The 19114-nt window shown below is 51.6% G+C and overlaps 2 protein-coding genes across 3 annotated transcripts in view; both read left to right on the top strand.

The window, feature by feature from the left end:
* Window positions 1-335: 335 nt before the first annotated feature.
* LOC309857554 (ral guanine nucleotide dissociation stimulator-like) overlaps window positions 336-19114 on the top strand; it is a 265178-nt gene continuing 246399 nt past the window's right edge. Inside the window, exons 1-3 of one of the 2 annotated variants that reach the window (XM_082750277.1) lie at window positions 336-662; window positions 1079-1136; window positions 1535-1561. In XM_082750277.1, the coding sequence (XP_082606403.1) occupies window positions 586-662; window positions 1079-1136; window positions 1535-1561 (162 nt within the window). In that variant the 5' untranslated portion in view covers window positions 336-585. The remainder of the gene's footprint in view (window positions 663-1078; window positions 1137-1534; window positions 1562-19114) is intronic. The other variant, XR_014307766.1, reaches the window with a different exon arrangement.
* Window positions 1601-5248, top strand: LOC309857556 (ral guanine nucleotide dissociation stimulator-like). The gene is made up of 4 exons (XM_082750278.1): window positions 1601-1642; window positions 3009-3202; window positions 3789-3848; window positions 4782-5248. The coding sequence occupies exons 2-4, from the start codon at window positions 3054-3056 to the stop codon at window positions 4999-5001; spliced, it is 429 nt and encodes a 142-aa protein (XP_082606404.1). The 5' UTR covers window positions 1601-1642; window positions 3009-3053; the 3' UTR covers window positions 5002-5248.

Here is a 19114-nt window from a genome sequence, read left to right as displayed (position 1 = left end):
GGGCTCTGTAAAAGTTTTTCTGGAAGGAAGTGGCTGTCAGCCTGGAAATGTTATCGGGCTGAGGGTGATCATTGATATCCTAGAGAGGAGACATATGCCCAGGTTCTTGTCTGAGGAGGATCCCGGGTCATGGCGACCCACTGGATGGACCCCTATCTGCATCACACCCTTTGGAAAGGAGGGAACGGCCTGCATCCCGGAACAGGCGGTCTCTAGGGGTAAGGGTACATTCTGACCATCAAGGGCCAAGACTCCAGTCCCCTCTTTAGGGTTTGCGTTGAAAATTTGAAGCCTAAGAACTTGGGAAGCTATTACCCAGCCCTCTGTAAGTGGGGCTGTCCTCTTCTGGGACTCCAGAATATGAGCACTGATGAAGACATGTGTGCACTCAGGAGCGAGTGTGCTTGTGCACACAAACACACACACCCCAGGAGGGACTGTGGGGTGGGATCTGATTAGTAGCAGATTCCAAGAAGTTGATAGGAGGGAGGAAATTGGGTCGGAGGTATTTCCTACCTGTGACAGCACTCCTCTAACATCATAGCTATTATCCAACCTATGCCTGTGGACATCTGATAGAAAGACATGCTGGAATCATCCATATTTGGCAGAGAAGGGACCATCCCTGTCAGGCACAATGGCTTATCTAAGGTCCAAACCAGGTAAGTATAGAGACTTGTGTGTGAAACCAGGTGTGTTTGCAAGCTGGGGCCCTGGCTGCTCCCAGACCTTCCCTGGGGGCCTGTTCTGAGGGGTGTGTTGGGGTCACTGTGTACAGATGAGATGTGTCCTTGCATGCAGAAGGGGGATGAGGAGATGGCAGACCGGAGCACTGATCGTGTAGGGGTCCAACCAGGAGTGGGCCCTGGTAGGGGATCACAGGAAGTGATGTCACTTCCTTGACAACCTGCCCCCAGAACTTGGAACCCCTGCAACCAGGCACCCACATTCTAGTCCGGTAGCAGGGTTACTGGGCTCAGGACATCTGACACAGAAAGATGTTTTCGTGTTGTGTGCCGAGTTTCCGGGGCTCTGGGTGTCAGAACCCCCAGGAAAATGGCTTGTTTTCATGTTGCAGGCATTGGCTGAAACCACCCCCACGATGCCTCAGGATATTTCGAGGGAGACGCCATAAGGTACTTACTACTGAGGAGACTAGGCGATGCCCACCCCTCTGAACCGTCCTAGGGAAGCCCCATCCCTTCCTCTGGAGTTTGAGGGGAGGAGGAATATGTGGGGGTTCCCGCCCATGGGCTGGAGGAGGGTGAGCACAGTGGATACCCTGGTGATCCCTTCTTGTTCACACCAATGTCAGGGTGGGCTGGGTGCACCGGGGATTCCTGAGGTGACTCTGAGCTGTGCCAGAGCACATCCAAGGCGCTGAAGCTGGGCCACGTTTCTCTCCTTGGGGGAGGGCTCTGCCACCTGGGCTGTGGTGTGTCTGGAATGGAGCGCCCTGGGTCTGAAGACCAGCAAAAGCCTCCAAACAGGGCTCTAAGGCCTCCTGCCTGGCTGCTGGGCACTGTCTTTACAGAACGCTCCAGAGGACATGGTGGAGGAGGTGAACGAGGAGAATCCTTGCTCTCCCTCCTCCAAGGAGAAGAAGCCACACAGGGCCAACAGAGTCTGGCGCTGGCTCAGGGTGAGTGCAGGTGCTGGGGAGACCCGACCCCTGGGGCACTGATGCAACACCAAGGGCCCCACTTACTAGAAGCCAGCCTGGCCTCCTAGAGTCCTGAACTCCCATGAATCTGCATCCCATCTCTTCCCCAAACTGGCCCTCATGGTCCTGCCCATGCCTTGGATAGAAGCAGAGCCATTGTCCACATACTTATAGGAGTATCATTAAAGAGACTTTAGACCAGGTCTCATCCTGTTGATCTAGACTCCTTTTGCCCTGGCCTAGGCATTTTCCTAACTCGTGCTCCCAGGTGCCCCCACTGGCCCACAGTCCTTCCTCAAGTTCTTCAAGTATTGCAAATCATCATTTGCAAGAATGAGTTGGGAAACTCTGATCCAAAGAGACATGGGGCCCATGGTACTCTGTCTCTTGCTCTGTGCTTTGGTTTTGATGGAACACATGGTTGGGGCCCCCCCAAGGACAGGAACAGGGGCCTCACTGCACTGCACTGCACGGCAGTCCGTAAGGCCAGTCATTGATCACAGCCATGGAGCCCTTTACTGGGGCAGGACTGGATGTAATCCCTTCTGTGGCCAATGCACAGTGCTGCATCCTACAGCCTCCATGCCCTCCAATCCTAAGCCCTCTTGCCTAAAACATCTCTGTGTTCTCATCTCAAGATATGTTGGGTGCCTGGGTGGCTCAGGGGGTTCAGCCTCTGCCTGCAGCTCAGGTCATGGTCTCAGGGTCCTAGGATTGAGGCCCACATCATGGGTCTCTGCTGAGTGGGGAGCCTGTTTCCCCCTCTCTGTCTGGCTGCCTCTCTGCCTACTTGTGACCTCTCTCTGTGTCAAATGAATAAATAAAATGTCTTTTGAAAAAATAAAAAGCATGGGCTATGTCATCAGGATCCATGCCACTCACACAGGGACATGCTATCGATACTCTACTCACAAAGGGTCCTGAGATACTAGGAAGTTGAGACATCATTTCTATCAATTCTTTATATGGATACCAAGAACATTTTCTCTTTGCCTTAAAGGCTTCTTAACTGATTGGTTGATTGATGGATTTGAGAGAGAGACAGGGGGAGAGTGGGGAGAAGCAGAGGGAGAGACAGAATCCTCAAGCAGACACTGCCCTATGGACACAGCCAGCTCTATGAGGAACAAAGCCTCAGGACACGGAGACCATGACCTGAAGCAAAACCAAGAGCCTTAGGCTGAACCCAATGAGACACTGAGTCAGTGATTGTTTTTCAGACTCTGGGCTCTTTTGTCCCACCTCTTGCAGAAGTCCCTGAGATCTGGGGGCTCATTCTGCCCTCCAAGCCCCAACCCTCCTGGTGGCCACAGCACTGACTCATGTCTCCTCTGATTCACCTCAGGGGAAAAATGGTTCAACCAGGAAGAGGACGAGGACCTCACTGCTGATGGCAGAGCGGGCCAACAAGCTGGAGGACGCAATTGATCACCTGGTGCCTGCCATCCTCAGACAAGATCTACACTGTGTCCACACCTTTCTGGACACATACGACACCTTTGCCAGCACCGGGGAGGTGATGGACCAACTATGTGCAAGGTGAGCACCCTCCCCTGCCCCTAACTGCCCCGTGGGATTAGGCCAATGCCTGGTTGTGAGACTTTGGCAGGTCCCCAAGCTTCCCCAAACTTTCCCTTGCTCCTAACTGGGGCAGAGGTATTATAGGGACTCAGTGGCAGGTGTCAGAAAGGACACCTGGCAGCCTGCGCCGGTGGAAAAGTCTGCTGGAGGGCCTGTGGGCATGCTCTTTGAACATTCCCGTGCCCCTCATGATGAAGCCTCTGCCTAATCCCTGACCCTCACTGTGATCTTGAGCAGGGCTTCTTTGCCATTGAAAGGGAGACCTGAGATTCCTTCTGGGGTCTGTGTGTGGGTGAATCCAGAGCAGGCATCCCAGGGGGTGAGCAGGGGCCAGGCCCACTCAGATGTCGGTGATGGGCTGGTTGGGGCCCTTTCATTCAGCAAGCATTCAGGAAGCCCCGGTAGGTGGAGGCGATTATCTCAGAGCTGAATGGGATCCCGGCACAGAACAGAGAGCACCCCAGGGCTGCAGGCTAGTCGAGGGTCAGATGGTGAGAGCCAACATCCGCAGACATCTCATGCGATGCCCCCTGGCCTCCTCTAGATTCGGGTGCTATTACTCCACGTATGAAGAGGTCAAGAGATCCCAGGAGCAGCGCGATATGTGAGTAAGCTTTGGCTGCTCCAGGAGGGCCTTCCCTCTCCAGCAGGGCAGTGAGGGTCCTGTGAGTTCAAGGGGCTGCTGGACCTTCACGCACACCTCTGTGATTCCTGCTTTAGAGTAAATGTCTGAGAGCTTCTACTGGAAACTAGGAAGGTGCCCTGGGGAGCTGGGGTAGGTGTGTGAGCACTGTGGGAGAGCAGAGGGGCATGGAGGACAGCTTCAACCTCTGAGAGGGTCATGCTCCATCCCTGCCACCTCCCAACCCTCTCTCTGCCCCAATTCTGGGACCCAGAACGCAGGATTTAGGAACCATTGCACAGCAGTCTGTTGGCACCTGCACTCAGTGCTCAGAGGGGGCTCAGGGAGAGTGGTGACCCAGTAGAGCCCAGGGAGCAGCAGACATCCCACACCCTGTGGGAGATGAGTGTCAGTGGAAACAAGACCCACTCTCATGGCACCTAGTGACTGGGCAGAGGAGGTAACGGTGGAGGTATGGGGAGGGTCCTGGGAAGGCCTGGCTAGAGACAGAGTCCCTTTGTTCCCTCCTCGGTTGGATCTTCACGGAGCAGAGGCGAGTGCAGTGAGGGTAATTAAGAGGCCAGACACCACCCCTCCCTGGGCACATGCAGTGAATTGAAGTGGCTCGTGGCCAAGGAGACAGACTGAGGAGTGTGTCCAGCTCCGCTAAGAAGTCCAGAAATGCTCCCCCCATTGATCAAGGACTCCCACTCCCAGAGGCTTTTGGCCAGCCCGCTGTCTGGGAGCAGGCCTGTCTCACGCAGGACTGCCAGGTCACAATTGGACAAGGAGTCCGACTGGTCTCGGACAGGAGCTGGAAGCCCAGGGGCCCAGGTTCCTACAGGGGTTCCCTGGGATATTGGTTTGGATGCATACCTTGTCCTCTGACTTCTCTGTCTCCATGTCTGTCCCCAGGGCCATCTATGCCATCCTAAACACCTGGGTGGAAAACTATCCAGAGGATTTTGTGCAGCCTCCGGAGTTTCCCAGCTTGCATACGCTGCTGGCCTACCTGCAGGTCTATGTGCCGGGCTCGGACCTGCAGCGCCGTGCCCAGCTTCTGCTGCCAGAAAGGCAACGCCCTCCCAGAAAGGCCACGGAGCCAGAGGCTGGGGGTGAGGAGGACTGGGGGTGACTGGTGTGGGCCTGAGGAGGAGGCAGGGTGGGCCACCCTGAGGAAGCCTCCGTAGATTGTAATTGGGCCGAAGAGAGTGAGTCGTCTCAGATCCCTGTCCCCATGGGCTTCCGTCGGGGACACCTTCCAGGGGCTGGGTCTTGAACGCAGGCCACGCTGAGTGGTGGGGAAAGGGAAAGGCAAAAGGGAAGTCAATCAAGCTGATGATGCTTTCTCTTCTTGGAGCTACAGCACCGGCCCCAGAGCCAGATCTGGCACCCGCTGCACCTCTGGGACCAGGGCAGATGGTCGTCAGGGCCCTCGTTCACTTCTCTGCCACGGAAGAGCCACCAGGCCTTTTGACTTTCCTGGATGACCAGCAGGGTCCTGCCCCCGAGCTGCCGCCACCTGCCTCCGTGGAGCAAGCAGTCTCGGTCCCCGAGCTGCCGCCCCCTGCCTCCGTGGAGCAAGCAGGCTCGACCCCCGAGCTGCCGCCCCCTGCCTCCGTGGAGCAAGCAGTCTCGGTCCCCGAGCTGCCGCCCCCTGCCTCCGTGGAGCAAGCAGGCTCGACCCCCGAGCTGCCGCCCCCTGTCTCCGTGGAGCAAGCAGGCTAGGCCCCTGAGCAGCAGCTCGTGCTGGTTGGACCCCCAGAGCATATCTCCTCCTCCCCTGTCATTTCCTTTTTTATCATATTTGTGTTGTGTTCACCTCTATAATTACTTCATAGATTTAATTTATTAAAGTAGAATTTGAGTTTACATAAAATTTTACTCGCATCCTTTGCAGTGGGATATGGAGGTCTCATTAGGTCCATTCCGGGTGTTGCACAACCATGTCGTTCTACGACGTTTCCGTCACAGAGACACCCGCGCTCCTCATCGCTCACTGCTCTGTCCCTCGCCCAGTCCCTGCAACCGCTGCTCTGCTCTCTGTCTCGGCCACTTCACCTCAACTTGGATTTTCCTCTGCCTGGAATCCTACAATATGGCCTTCTGAGTGTGTCTGCAGAACATAAGCGTGATTCCCCTCTTTTCAAACTTTGTTATACAAATAACATTTTATTACATAGGAATGTTCCTGAAAGAACAAAGATCACGGGAAGCCCCCAAATGAACTATTTTCATTCTGAGCTAGGTTTCCCATTTAGAAGCATGCCTTGAAAAGCAGAAACCATGAGAGAAATGTGTGGGTCCATGAGACACCTTTACATGCTTTCAATTTCCTGGGTAGTCTGCGTTTCAACTATTCTGATGGGCATCTTATCAAATATTAAAATCATATCTTAAATATTCTCCTTTCTTGCTAACAAGTTAGGTCATAAAAGAGTTCTTTAGGCTTTATCCAGACTATGTCTATTTAGTCAATAATGATTTAAAGATGAAAAAAAGAAGGCACGTTCCTTCTACCAAGGAATAATCCCCCATCACACATGGCATCCTTCTTCCCTGCCTTTCCTTCTAAGTGTAGTGTGTGTGTGTGTGTGTGTGTGTGTGTTTGTGTGTGTGCGCACGTGCACACATGTATGTGACAGAATGGGGCAGGGAAGGTTCTACCTTTAGTCCCATCAGTGGGCAGACACTGTTGCTCTGTCCCCTTGGGCATTCTCAGTGACAGCATTCAGGAAACCCCTCTGTTGAACAACGAATTCATTTCCAGTTATTTGACTCTCATAATGTAAGCGATAAGCATGTCTGTGCCATAAATGTTTGTTTCTTTAGGAATGATTCCTGTAAACACCAACACTGGAACACGCTTTACCCACATTTTTAGGGGACTGGCTGCTGGCTCCTTTATGCTGTCTGCATTAGGGAGAAGCATTGCTTTGGAAAGAAGGGATCCAGGACTCTATAGATGAGACCTGAAATCATGAGGAGGACAAGCCAGCAGTGATGACGTCGGGGCCCTGGGAGTGACCATAGAGCATTGGGGAGGCTGCCCACAGCGCCCTCATATGTCCTCTCCCAGATGCTCCCCTGCCCCGTGTCCTGGAACACACCTCACCCATGCCCTGTCTGGTGACACGCTCCAGCCACTCCAACCCCCCCGGGCTCAATCACCCAGACTCTCACTGGAGCAACCAGACCCTGCTCCAGGCCAGCAGAGGTGCACAGGCCAAGCCACTCCTCTCGGCTTGCTCCCTGTCCTTCCTGGCTGAACCCCATCCTCTCAGGGACGAACCTCCAAGGACAGTGCCGGTCAGTGGGTGACAGACAAGTGTTCATGCAGATGGAGTTTTAGTGGCAACAGCAAGAGCCACATGAACTGTGTGAGCAAGAGAGGCCTTTACAATGCACGTCGGCTGTTCATGGAAGCTGCAGGATGGACGGAGCCTCAACCAGGGCCTTTGGCACTGGACAGAGCTCATCCACACCCTCAGGATCCTCTGGCTGTGACCCCCTGACCCTGCCAATTCCAACCTTGGTATCCCTCAAGTTAAGCTTGTGTGAGAGAGGGGGCCGGGCTTCCTGCTGACACCCCTCCTCTCCCACAAAGTCGGGTAAGGGGGAGTCCCCTTGATCTGACACTCTGATAGAGGTTGTCGTCAGTAACTCCTGTCTTGTCTGCCAGAAGATGGAGCTAACCAGGCACACAAGATAGATCCTCAGAGAGAGGACATTAGAGGCTCTCCCTGCAGGAAGAGAGAGAAACACCAGCGAGTGGGACTCAGTGAGAAAGGGGAGCTCTGAGCACTAGGGGAGGGGCTGCCGTGGGCTGTGCGCTGCCTTACTGGTCAGGGGCTCAGGCTTCGTGTTGGCTTGCAGGGAGTGCCCAGGTTTCATCCCACCAACAGGTCCATCAAAAACTAAATTGACGTCCATCAAACATTTTCAACCCCAGCCACGAAAAGGCTCTGGGGCCCTGGCAGCCAAGGAGGCCTAAGACGCCATGTACCAATGGTTCCACAGTGGGGGAAAAGTGGGACAGGCGTGATGGAACTGGGGGCAGCTTATTTCTACAGAACACCCATAAATTAAAGGTTTCCAGATCCAAGATCAATATGAAAACAATGACATTTTGATAGAATGGTAACCGAGGATGGCATAGAATACTCAAAATTTAGGGAAAATAATATACTAAATGTTGACAAGATTTCTATAGTCTTTATTGAGAAGCATGAAACAAGTACCTGAGGGACAGCCATGTTAGAACAGGTGTGGATTAGAGATTCAAGGTTTCAAAGATGTCAATCTTCCCCTGATTAATCTAGAAAGTCAATAAACATCTCGATGTAAAAACCCCAACCAGATTTGTTCTCTGGAACCCTAGAATCTGATTCTGAGATGTGTCTAGAAATACAAAAGCCTACTAATAGTCAGAACCGTGGTTCCTTCTCAGGGAGAGGGAGGAGAAGTCCTGTGAGGGCCGTATGGACCACTCTAAGGACAGGGCAGAGTTCTCTCTTCTAATCTCGGTAGTGGTGACTCTAGTTGTCTTGGACACAGCTGGCTGAAGAAGGGGATGAGTAAGGAGGCAAGATCCGGGCAAGAGGGCATGACAGCCAGAACCAGGCCACTGGAGGAAAAGATGGAGAGGCGGGGGCGTTGTGAAATGGCCAGGGGGTAGGCCTCCGGGCTTCAGCAATGGGCGTTGTGCCGAACCAACTCAAGGTAATTGTCTGCAACATCTCGTCACTCTGTAATTTCCACTTGGGAGACAAGATGATCCAGTGGCGGTGAGGGTGGACAGGGAATGGGTTGTAGGGGATGACGTATCTTGTTTAGGGCAAGTTGAATTTGGGGCGCTTGAGGGAACATCCAAATGGATTGTTCAGTATCAGTCAGATAGAAGGCTAGTAGCTCAGCGGAGCCGTGACAAGATGTCCAAGCCCGGGGCGCCTGGGTGGCTCGGTCTAGTGTCTGCCTTCGACTCCGGTCGAGATCCCAGGATTCTGAGATTGAGCCCTGCTTCGGGCTCCCTGCTTGGCGGGAAGCCTGCTTCTCCCCCTCCCACTCCCCCTGCTTGTGTTCCCTCTCTCACTGTGTCTCTCTCTGCCAAATCAATAAATAAAATCTTAAAAAAAAAAAAAAAGATGTCCAACCCCTATACATTGCTCCGAGGAACTACTTCCTCTTCTTACTGGACAGAAGGGGCCAGAAATTTCCCCACATGCTGGTAATTTTGCAGACTGAGTCCCTGGAAGGCCCTCCTCTCGTGGCTCAGCTTCCTTTATCCAGTCACAGAGGTTAATGATATTTCAGGCTCTTTTCCCTTCAGCTATAATGTGGAACTGCTCAGCCTAGTGTATAAGAAGCTCATTTCCCACATAAACCTTATTGGAAATCTAATCCCTCCACTGTGCACGGGATGCGATGACTTCCGTTTCCCATGCTAAGTGGAGGGGAGAGGCATGGGAGCTACCAGGACCCAGGAGAGGCAGGGAGGAAAGAGGAAAAGCTAATACTTATTCCAGGCCCTGGGGTCTGGCTCAAGGCTTGAGGAGAGCTCTGTCTGCTCGTTGGGACTCTAGCGGGGACTCCCCGGCATTGTCTGCCTGCTCACATGCCGCTGTGGGCTGGACTGACCATGGGATCTTTAAGAGGGAGCTGTCCTTCCACCACTGTCTAGTCCAAGGCCCTGTGGATAAAGAAATGGAGCTTAGCTGGTGAAGTGACTTACTAAGAACCCAAAGCTGGAGGGGGAGTTTGGGAGGGCTGGGAGCAGGGGTGGGGAAGAGAGGGTCTAGGCCACATGACTTAAGGGGCCTTTCAGCCTACACTTGCATGACTCTGATGGTGATTTCTCCTTATATTTAGCCCATTGGGCACATCTCTTGCCTCGACTTAGCCCCTCCCCACCCCTGCCAGGCGGCATGCTCACAGACTCAGGACAAAAACCTGAGCATCCTGATGCCCCCTGTTCAGTGTTCGCTCTGCCGTCGCACACCCTGTGGGATCATCTTTCACAACTCAGCTCGAAACTCCTCCTCCATGAGGCTGAGCCCAGTTCACCCAGGTGACCCGAGAGCCTCTCTCTTCTCCCTGGCGCTTTACTCATACTTAAAGTAGTGATCATATTAGGGCTTATGTGCCTGTCTCTGCTGACTCCATCCCAGAATAGTCCCTATAGCACAGAGCTTGATGTATAAATAAATTAAAATTGTTGGTTAGATGGTGAATGGATGGGTGGGTGGATGGATGGATGGATGGTCGGATGGCTGCATGGACGGACGGACGGATGGCTACCGATCAGGGCTAAGGAGTTTGCCCCCTCTAATGTAGACATGCCGTCTGGGCACAAAGCTGGTCACAGGAGTCAAGCCCCCTGATACCTGGGTATGCCTCTCCACAGGCATACCTCCAGCCTCTTTGGAGTCTTCTCTCAGATGGGCTCTGGTGGGGAAGGGGCCTTGTCTGAGCAGATTGCCGTGCCCAGGCCGCTCTCCTCTCTCCTCTTCCCCAGTTCACTGTATCCTTTCCAACACCTCACAGCCCAGCAAAATTTGCCCACCGGAAGCACATTCCTAACGTGTTAAATGGCGAGTGCAGGGATGTTGGGGAGAAGTCCTGGTCTTAGAGGTCAGCACTAATCCTCGTTCCTGTGCCTCACAGCTGTCTTGTGGGTGAGAGGCTTTGGTTGTTAATCAGAACCTTCATTAATCATATGACCAGGGACAACCAGTCTCAGGTTTTGTCAAAATAGCCTCAAAGAAGCAGCATTTAAGTGGAGACATGTATTAAAGTCCCCTAATTCTGCAGCCTGCCTCGGCAGACCCCTTTCTGGATGGCATTCTGTTGGGCGGTCTTTCTAGTCTTCTTAGGAAATGCCACACCCCGACTCTATCCATCCATCCATCCATCCATCCAACCATCCACCCACAATGCATTCAGGCTTCCTTCTAGAGTCAATTAGCCCATGAAAGGGCAAACTGCAAAATCTGAGCCATCCCCTCGCATAGGAGCCTACAACTGTGCCTGACAGAAGAATCCATCTCTCTTTCTCCAGGCGGCCAAACTGGTGTGGAAGTCATTGGCCACTTTTATTTGCAGTTCTGGGGTCTGAGAGACAGAGAAGGTGGATCTGAGAGAGACAGATGAAGCAAATCACAGAGGGAAGCTGAGACAAGGACCAGAGGGTTGACAGTCCCACTTCCACATGATTCCACCTCCAGTTTTACTTCTTGGGCTCCTCATCATCTCTGCTCTTGGCTTCCATGGATAGCCTAGAATCCATGGGCTTCCCAGGTCATGGTGGGGTTCCATTCTTTGCAGCTTGAAAAGTCCTGGTGAACTCCGGTCTCAGCACAAGGTCTTTTGGTGGCCCCTCTGCCCTGACATTGGGACCCAGCCCTGTAGCAGGGATTGGGGCTCTGTTACAGGGTTCCCAGATGCGCTGAGCTAACGATTTGCCTTTTCCCACCCTAGACATGTGGCTTAGTCTTACCACTTCCAGCTGGCTTCGTTGGGGGTGACCACTGGGCCTGGGCCTCCACTGTTGGGTGCTCAGCCTACCTAGGCTCTTCCCACCTGTGGGAAAACCAACTCTTTGTCTAGTCCTACCTCACTTACTTCTGTGTTCCATGAACCTCACACTCTACTACCTCAAACCTACTTTTAGCACCTGGTTTTGGATCAGTTTCCTCAGGTGTTTCTGGAAAGTCTCTCCACTGTCCAGACCATGATATAAATCTGGGGGTCAAAGTCTTTTGCAGTCCAAAAATCAACAATCTGCCTCTCTGTGTTTTATGTTTCTTTACAATTAGGAGGAGGTTTGTCAATCAGTCCTTAAAATGGTAATAGAGGATCATAAGGAGTACCAAAGGCCTGGCAATGTTAAAGAAATGGATGGAAACACGAGCTCAACCCACCATAGACCCAGACTGGACCCAAGGGGCAGCAGCTCTGCTGAGTTCCATCTAATGCAAAGGCTCCATCCAGTGCACCTGCTGTGGGATCCAGGATAGTGTCCCCCCTTCGGCCAGAGGGCAGGAGCAGCATAAATAAGCCTGGAAACTCAGCAAGGCACTGATGGGACAGAAAGGGGGAGGAGCCCCTGGTTCCCGGTTCTGCCTTGAAGTGACCTTAGCTCCTCTGTCTCATTGCAACCCAGAGAATTGGAGACAGCCTGACCCAGAGGAGGCAGGCATCCTAATATTGGCAAAACCTAAACCATGGAGGTAAAGAAATGGCACTTGTTTTAACTTTTTATTTGGATGTAATGTTGAATTTACAGAAAAATTGCAAACATAAAAATAGAACAAAAAGGGGCATCTGGGTGGCTCAGTGGGTTCAAGTCCCTGCCTTTAGCTCAGGTGGTCATCCTAGGGTCCGGGGTCAAGCCCCGCATTGGGTTCTCTGCTCAGTGGGGCGCCTGCTTCCTCCCTGCCTGCCTACTTGTGATCTCTCTCTCTGTCAAATAAATAAATAAAATCTCGGGAAAAAAAGAACAGAACAAAGAACATTTTATAAACCTATGTAGATTCACCTGTTAACATTTAACCCACCTGTTCTACTGTCTCTTTTCTTTGTCTCCCAGCCCCCTTCTATTGCTTTCTCTCAATTTTTTGCTGAACCACTTGGGAGTAAGTGATATACATCGGGGAACTTGGCTCCTAGATACTTCCATGTGTGTTTTCTAAGAACAAGGATTTTCTTTGACATAAAACCATCAACTTTGTGTGTTGATGTTGATTCATACTTTTAACTTAATCTACTGTTCATTCCCCAAATTTTGTCCGCTGATTAAATAATGGGCTGTGTGGCACTTCTTGCACTCCCAGACAGACTCCAGCTGAGGGACAGATTTCATATTTAGCTGTTGTGTCTCTTTAGCTTCCTTTAATCTAGAATGTCTCTTCAGCCTTTACCTTTTACGACAGCAACATTTTTAAAGAAGTCAATTCCTCAGGGCACCTGGGTGACTCAAATGGGTAAGCATCTCCATTCGGCACAGGTCCTGATCCCAGGGTCCTGGGGTCAAGCCCAGTGTCAGACTCCCAGCTCAGCATGGAGTCTGCTTCTCCCTCTGCCTCCACCTCTCCCCCACTGCTCATGCTCTTTCCCTGTCTCTCTCCAATGAATAAATAAAATCTAAAAAAAAAAAAAAAAGAAGAAGAAGAAGAAGAAGAAAATGCAATTCCTCATCATCGCTTCCCTCATTTTGGGTTTGTTTGGTGTTTCTTCATGATTAGATCGAGGTTATACACCCTCCCTTGGAGACAGTGTACGTGACAGGAGGTCCTTGAAGTCTCACGGCTGAAGGCACATGAGTTCTGTCTGCTCCAAGCGGGGATGCTAGTTCTGATCTCTTGGACATGGTGCTGCCTGTGTTAGCCACAGTCTAATGACTATCTTTAAAAAAAAGGTTTTTTGAATGCTTGTATATTTGTGGCGTAACAGGAGATCTTCTAAACTATACACACACACAGGCCAGCGTACGTTATTCTTTGCCCCCTAAAATTTCTTCTTGGCAATGCCGTGCACCCATGAGCTTTGTGGTTTTCTGATCCTGCATGGTCAGGGGTGACTTGCAGAGGACAGACCCTCTGGAATGACTTTCTTCATAAAGGGCTGCCATGAAGGATATGAGCTCCGGGGCACCTTGAAGGCTGTGGATTATGAATCTGGTCACAGCCCAGGACTGGTCTTCCAGAGAGCCGACAGTGTCTAGCTTCAAGTTGTGGGTCTAGATCCCATCAGAAAGCCGCCCCTTGGCTCGTTCTTGAATCACAACGCCAGCGCCCTGTCTCTCTGGACGCTCCGAGGCCCATGACCAGACGCTGCAGCTGCGGCCACCTCTGCTCACACTGGGGCAGGAAAGCCCAGCCTCTCATGGCCCTGCTTGAGGCCAGGCATGCCGGGCACCCGGAGAGCTGCCTGCCTCCTCTCCCTCTGCAAACGGTCTGACCCAACTGGACCCACATTCACAACCTCGGCTGCAAGGAGTCTGTCACGCTCCAGCCTCTGCTGTCCTGGGGGGCACCATGGCAGCAGGGTGGAGTGGGTGCTAAGCGCTGGTCTATCCCCTCCCCCTGACTCCCTGGGCTTCTTAAGTTGCTTAGGCAGCAACCCTCCAAGAATTCAGATATGCCTCAGTCCCATGGTGCTGTTCTCCTTGAGCAAATCAAAGCAAATCCCTCTTGTAGGGAAATTTCTGAGTGTCAGAAGGGAGCTGGCTTTGCAATCTTCCTCACTGCTCAGGCCCTGGGGGCAGCTTCCCCTAGTGTTACATATGTAGCTTTTGATTCTGCACTCCTGCTGAGCTCCCTGTTGGGGAGGGTAAAGCTAAAATCCAGGGTGGGTAGATGAAAGTATGTATCCCTCTTACAAGTTCCTTGAACTCCCAGTTTCAGGCTTATTGCTGCACATGAGAATATCTAAAAAACCATCTCTGGCAGATAACCGGCTGCCCCCACAGGTCTGCAGGTGAGGACGGAAGAGTTACAATGTCCATCAACCATAGACCCAGGGAGGATGGAAGGCATCTGGCTCTGCATCAAAGCCTGGGATTGGGCTGGGGGTTACGGTGGCACAGTCTGGAATGGACTGCACAATAGTGCAGGGGGGCAGCAGGGGAGGACCTTTGGACCACACAGGAATGCCCCTGCTGACAGATTTCTCAGGGGCCAGCCTCTGCCTTTTTGGAATTCTCCAGACCAGCTTCTGGTCTCCGCCCTTCTTCATCTGTCTTCTGCCTCTCACCATTTGCACCACCATCCTCCTGCATGTTGGTGAGAAAGGGATTCACCCCAGTCACGTCAATCTGTGCCAGCCGCAGTCCACAGTTCTGGAGCGGCACAGCTCTTGAGGCTCACCATGGTCGTGGTTGTCACGAAGACGAACAATGCTTCTCCTGGAATGACTCTGACCTTCAGGCAGGCAGCCAATAGGAATTTTTGCAGGACACAACACACGTAGCCCTTGCTGGCCTTCTCTTAGAAGTTCTGTTCCACCCATTTACTTCCTGTCTTCCTTTCCAAAGTATGATCAGTCACCCCGTCTTCCAACTCTGTTGTGCTTGAAGGCAACAAGTATCACCGTACAACAGAATCTAGTCGGTTTTTACCCTAGGCTAGTTCTCTTCTCAGGTCATGAACAAATGGACCTCAGTGAGACAGGAGTTGGGTAGAGTTTAACCTTTACAGGTTCTTTTCATTACATACTACAGTGTTTGGGGTGGATTCACTGGAGGGTGGTTAATGCCCAGAGAAAGGACCATTGCTCCAGCTCCTTCCTTCCCTGAGCAATCGGGGAGAGGTGACAGAACTCCCAGCCCTGTAGCTTGGGAAGCTGGTAGGAGGCATAGGTTTTAGTGCAGAAGGTTCTCATTTAGCCTCAGAAGGGTTGAGTTTGATGTGACGTAGTAACGTCATAGAGCAAAGCCCAGGAAGCTACTATGTCTACAAGTCTGTCACTTGGGATGGGGCTGAACTGGAGATGGTGATTGGCATTTTAAAAAGGAGGTGGATCTTCATGTCACCATGGCAATAGCAAGGAGGGTTGGGTGGTGGAAGTCTGTGACTTCCATTAGATGGCAGGTTGGAGCTGCCTTCTCTCGAAGCAGGTTTGAACCCTGGCTGGGCTGTTTGAGCCAGCCACTTAACTGCACAACCTGTAAATGCAGGGGAAACCAAACCTTAAACCATAAACTGCAAATAGGAGCCGTTATTGTTATTATAATTGATTTTGAACTTTTTATGGCTTCACTTAACACCAAATGCACTATAAGTGGGTAATAAATATTAAACAGAAAACCCTTAATGGCATGACAATACATTTTCAGAGGAATATTACTTAATGCATCCGTTGCTAGTCTTTGCTTGGGGCTGGAGTGGCCCTCCTCCTCAGGAACTCTAGGGCAAAAATTCAGGGACACTGAGGAGTCTGGAAAAGAGAGCTGAGTCATTGCCCTCAGTTTCACCCTTTCAAGTTCTTATCTAGGGAAAAACTGTGCATGCTGTGCTGCTGCCATTCTGTTCAAGAGGGGAAAGAGAAAGGAAATGAATAATTACAAGGAATTGAAGAGATGCAAATTTCCCTTGGCTGCCAAGCTGCTGGTGGATGAAGATGTCTCTTTACAGAGGATTTTCATCCGGTTTAATTTGCTTTACTTTCAAGTGAAGAAAGGAGAGGATGTCGGAACACAGGAAACCATAAAGAGACAAACCTGAGGAATAAGAGGAAAAGAAAGAAAAACTTCTTGCTACAGAAAATGCAAGTTACTGCTGTTCTATCAGCAAAAAGAAACTGCACGAAATTACCATGGGAAGAAATCATTTAGGGGAACCCCGGTGGCCACAGGGAAGTGTGTCCTTGGGTCCCCTGTCATGTGAATTCTCTCTACCTTTGCACCCCCACTTCCCCTAAGCCCATCTTAGGACTGTTTCAAATGACTACCCACTATCAGACAAGCCCCATATCATTGGCTAAAAGCCTGTAAGTAAGAAAAAACAAGTTCCCTTTTCTCTTTCACTGACTTGCTCTGGGCCAGGCACTGTGCTGGGCTCTTTGCACCCGCATTTGAGTGTCTGGGTCGAGCTCACCTAGGGCTTCCCCAGGACAGAGGGCTGTTCGACTTGCCTGCAGGACCCATGAAGTGCCCTGCAAAGAGTCTGTTGGTGGGGGTCTCTTGAAGAGGGCCTCCCAGAGGTGAGAGAGCTGCTATCCAAGCTTTGAATAGGCTTTCTCTGGGAAGCCTTCCTTGACCTCACGGTGCCTAGTACCTAAGACAGAGCACCCTATGTTTCCTATCAGAGCATTTACCACACTGGCTGTCCACTGTCCCCCAGCAGCCTGTGAGCTCCATAAGGCCAAGGGCTGCCCTGATTTTGTTCACCATTGTATCCCTGGGGCAGACCCCAATGCCTGCTAAGTAGTTGGGACTGGAGATGTAGCTGTTGGATAAGTGAATGAATGGGTCAGGGTCGGGAGAGGAGGAGTGTGTCCTAGAACTACTGAGATCTATCACCTGACATCTTCCTGCCCCCCTGAACGTAGCCTCAGTAGAAGATGGTACAATGAAATAACCAATGGGAACAGAAGGAAGTGCTCCTTACAATTCAGAGGATGGTCTCGACAGACTCCATGGGGCCAGCAACTTCAGCAGCCACAGGAAGGGGCACCTGTGTGCTCATCACCATTGGATCTTTGGGTTTCTTCTGTGGCTTCAGTTTTGTGCATCCCCAAGGCTCTGGGGCAAGGATCAGGGGCCTCATGTTCCCATTCCACTGAAGTAGGCCATGATAGAGGGCAGGAGTTGGCCAACACCAGGCCATAGCTGGGGTGCTGATCATGAGCACATGAGGGTCCCTGATGGAGAGGGAAGACCCCCATAGACTATTCCTTGGAAATGCCAAGGGTTGCTGTTGGGGGGGAGCTTAACATAAGACTTAGCAAGGCAAAATAGGGCATCCATCTCACACACCAAAGGAGATTTGTGCCAGCTTTTCCCTTGCACAGAAATGGGGAAGCGAAGGAACGATTTCAGTAATAAGCATCCGGGCTTCAGGTATTACCAACAGAAGCCATAAAATGGGTGTTTGGATGAGTTATCAGGGCACAAAGAGGCAAAAACCCAATTTAGGAGATGATGTCAAGTGGAGTAAATCCAAACTAATTGGCGTGCTGAGCCTTAACCACTGTAAAGGGAAATCATAACAGATCTTCGTTAAAAAATATGCGGAAGATAAACAAGCTGACTTACCAGCTGGGGAAATCATGATTACTTTTCCAGAGAGCTGCAGTCAAGGCCTGTGCCTTCAGTGTACTGGATTTAATAAATATTTGCTCAGAGTCCTTAGGTTTTGCGTGTTTGTGATGCTCCCGAGCCTGTAGTGGGCTGTGGATGGGCTCAGCCTCAGGCGTCGCCTTGGCTGGTTAACACCCCGGTCTTGTATTCATATTGTTCGGCTCAAAAAAGCGAATAAGGTCAGTGATGTTCAGGAGGTGCAGGGGTGAACGAGACAACTCTCACGGAAAAACATGGATTTGGGGAGCATGACTCCAGCCTTTCAAGGACAAGGTCACGGACAGGTCTTCTGGGCCCTCGTCAAATGCTGGGGTCAATGGAGGAAAGCCACTGCCAGAGATTCCCAAACCCCAGATTCATGTTTGATAACAGTCAGAGAGAAACCACTTTGCACGTCTGCTTAAAACCTCACTGTGTTCCATAAGAGGTTATGTTCTGGGTTGAAAGAGATACACCATTCTGTTCAGTCGTTGGTTGGCCGCATACAAAACAGCCTCATCCCCGCCGTGGAGAGAACACTCAGAGGCAGGAGCTAGCAAGGAAGGTTCGCACGGGAGGGAAGAACAGCTCCCTTCCGGAATGCTGTCAAGTGTTCTGTTAAGGGTTTTCAGGACACTGTCCCTGGGTTGGGGAGTGGGGTGAGGGGGGTTAGGATTACCTTAGACTGACCGATGACAATGCCGCAGCTCAGAGAGGTTAAGTACCTTGTCCAAAGCGACACAGCCAACGATTAGCAGAGCTGGGATGGCGCTGATCCCTCCACCCTTCTCCAGAGCAGGGGGAGCTTCATAGCCAAGTCACTGGGGAAACAGGCCACATCCAGTCCTGGAGTTTTCTTCTTTATGGTGCTCTGCTTCTTTCCAGAGAAGGAAGAGTTTCAGAAGTTTGCTCGATTCCCAGGGCTGCAAGAGTGTCCCTCGGACAAAGCGCAGGTACTGGTACATGGAGACATCGGTGTCACCAAAAGTGTTGAGGCGGGCGACAAGCAGTGATACACATGTGAAAGTGACGCGTGGGTAGGTGATGAAGCACAGACGAAACGAGCTATACAGAGTGATTCATGTTTGTCTCATGAGGAAAAGTACCGGTCCAGAGACAGGAAAGTCTCCTGGCCCGTGGGCCTGGCAGGTGGCACGGATCTGTGCAGAATTGCCAGTTTCCTCCTGGACCAGCCCTGGCTCTGGGTCCTGCTGAGCGACACGCCCCTCCAGCTGCCAGAGACCATGGCCGGGTTGCACATTCTGGTCCCTTGCCCCTGCAGTCTCCCTGTCACCGGGCACCATCCGACCCAAGGAGGGCTGTGATGAACTTCTTTTTATTTATTTATTTATTTATTTTAAATTTCTTTTCAGCGTAACAGTATTCATTGTTTTTGCACCACACCCTGTGCTCCATGCAATACGCGCCCTCCTTAATACGCACCACCAGGCTCACCCAACCTCCCACCCCT

Source organism: Mustela nivalis, assembly GCF_964662115.1.
Source record: "Mustela nivalis genome assembly, contig: HAP1_SCAFFOLD_888, whole genome shotgun sequence".
Taxonomy (NCBI): Eukaryota; Metazoa; Chordata; class Mammalia; order Carnivora; family Mustelidae; genus Mustela; species Mustela nivalis.
This window is presented reverse-complemented; position numbering and strand designations above follow the sequence as displayed.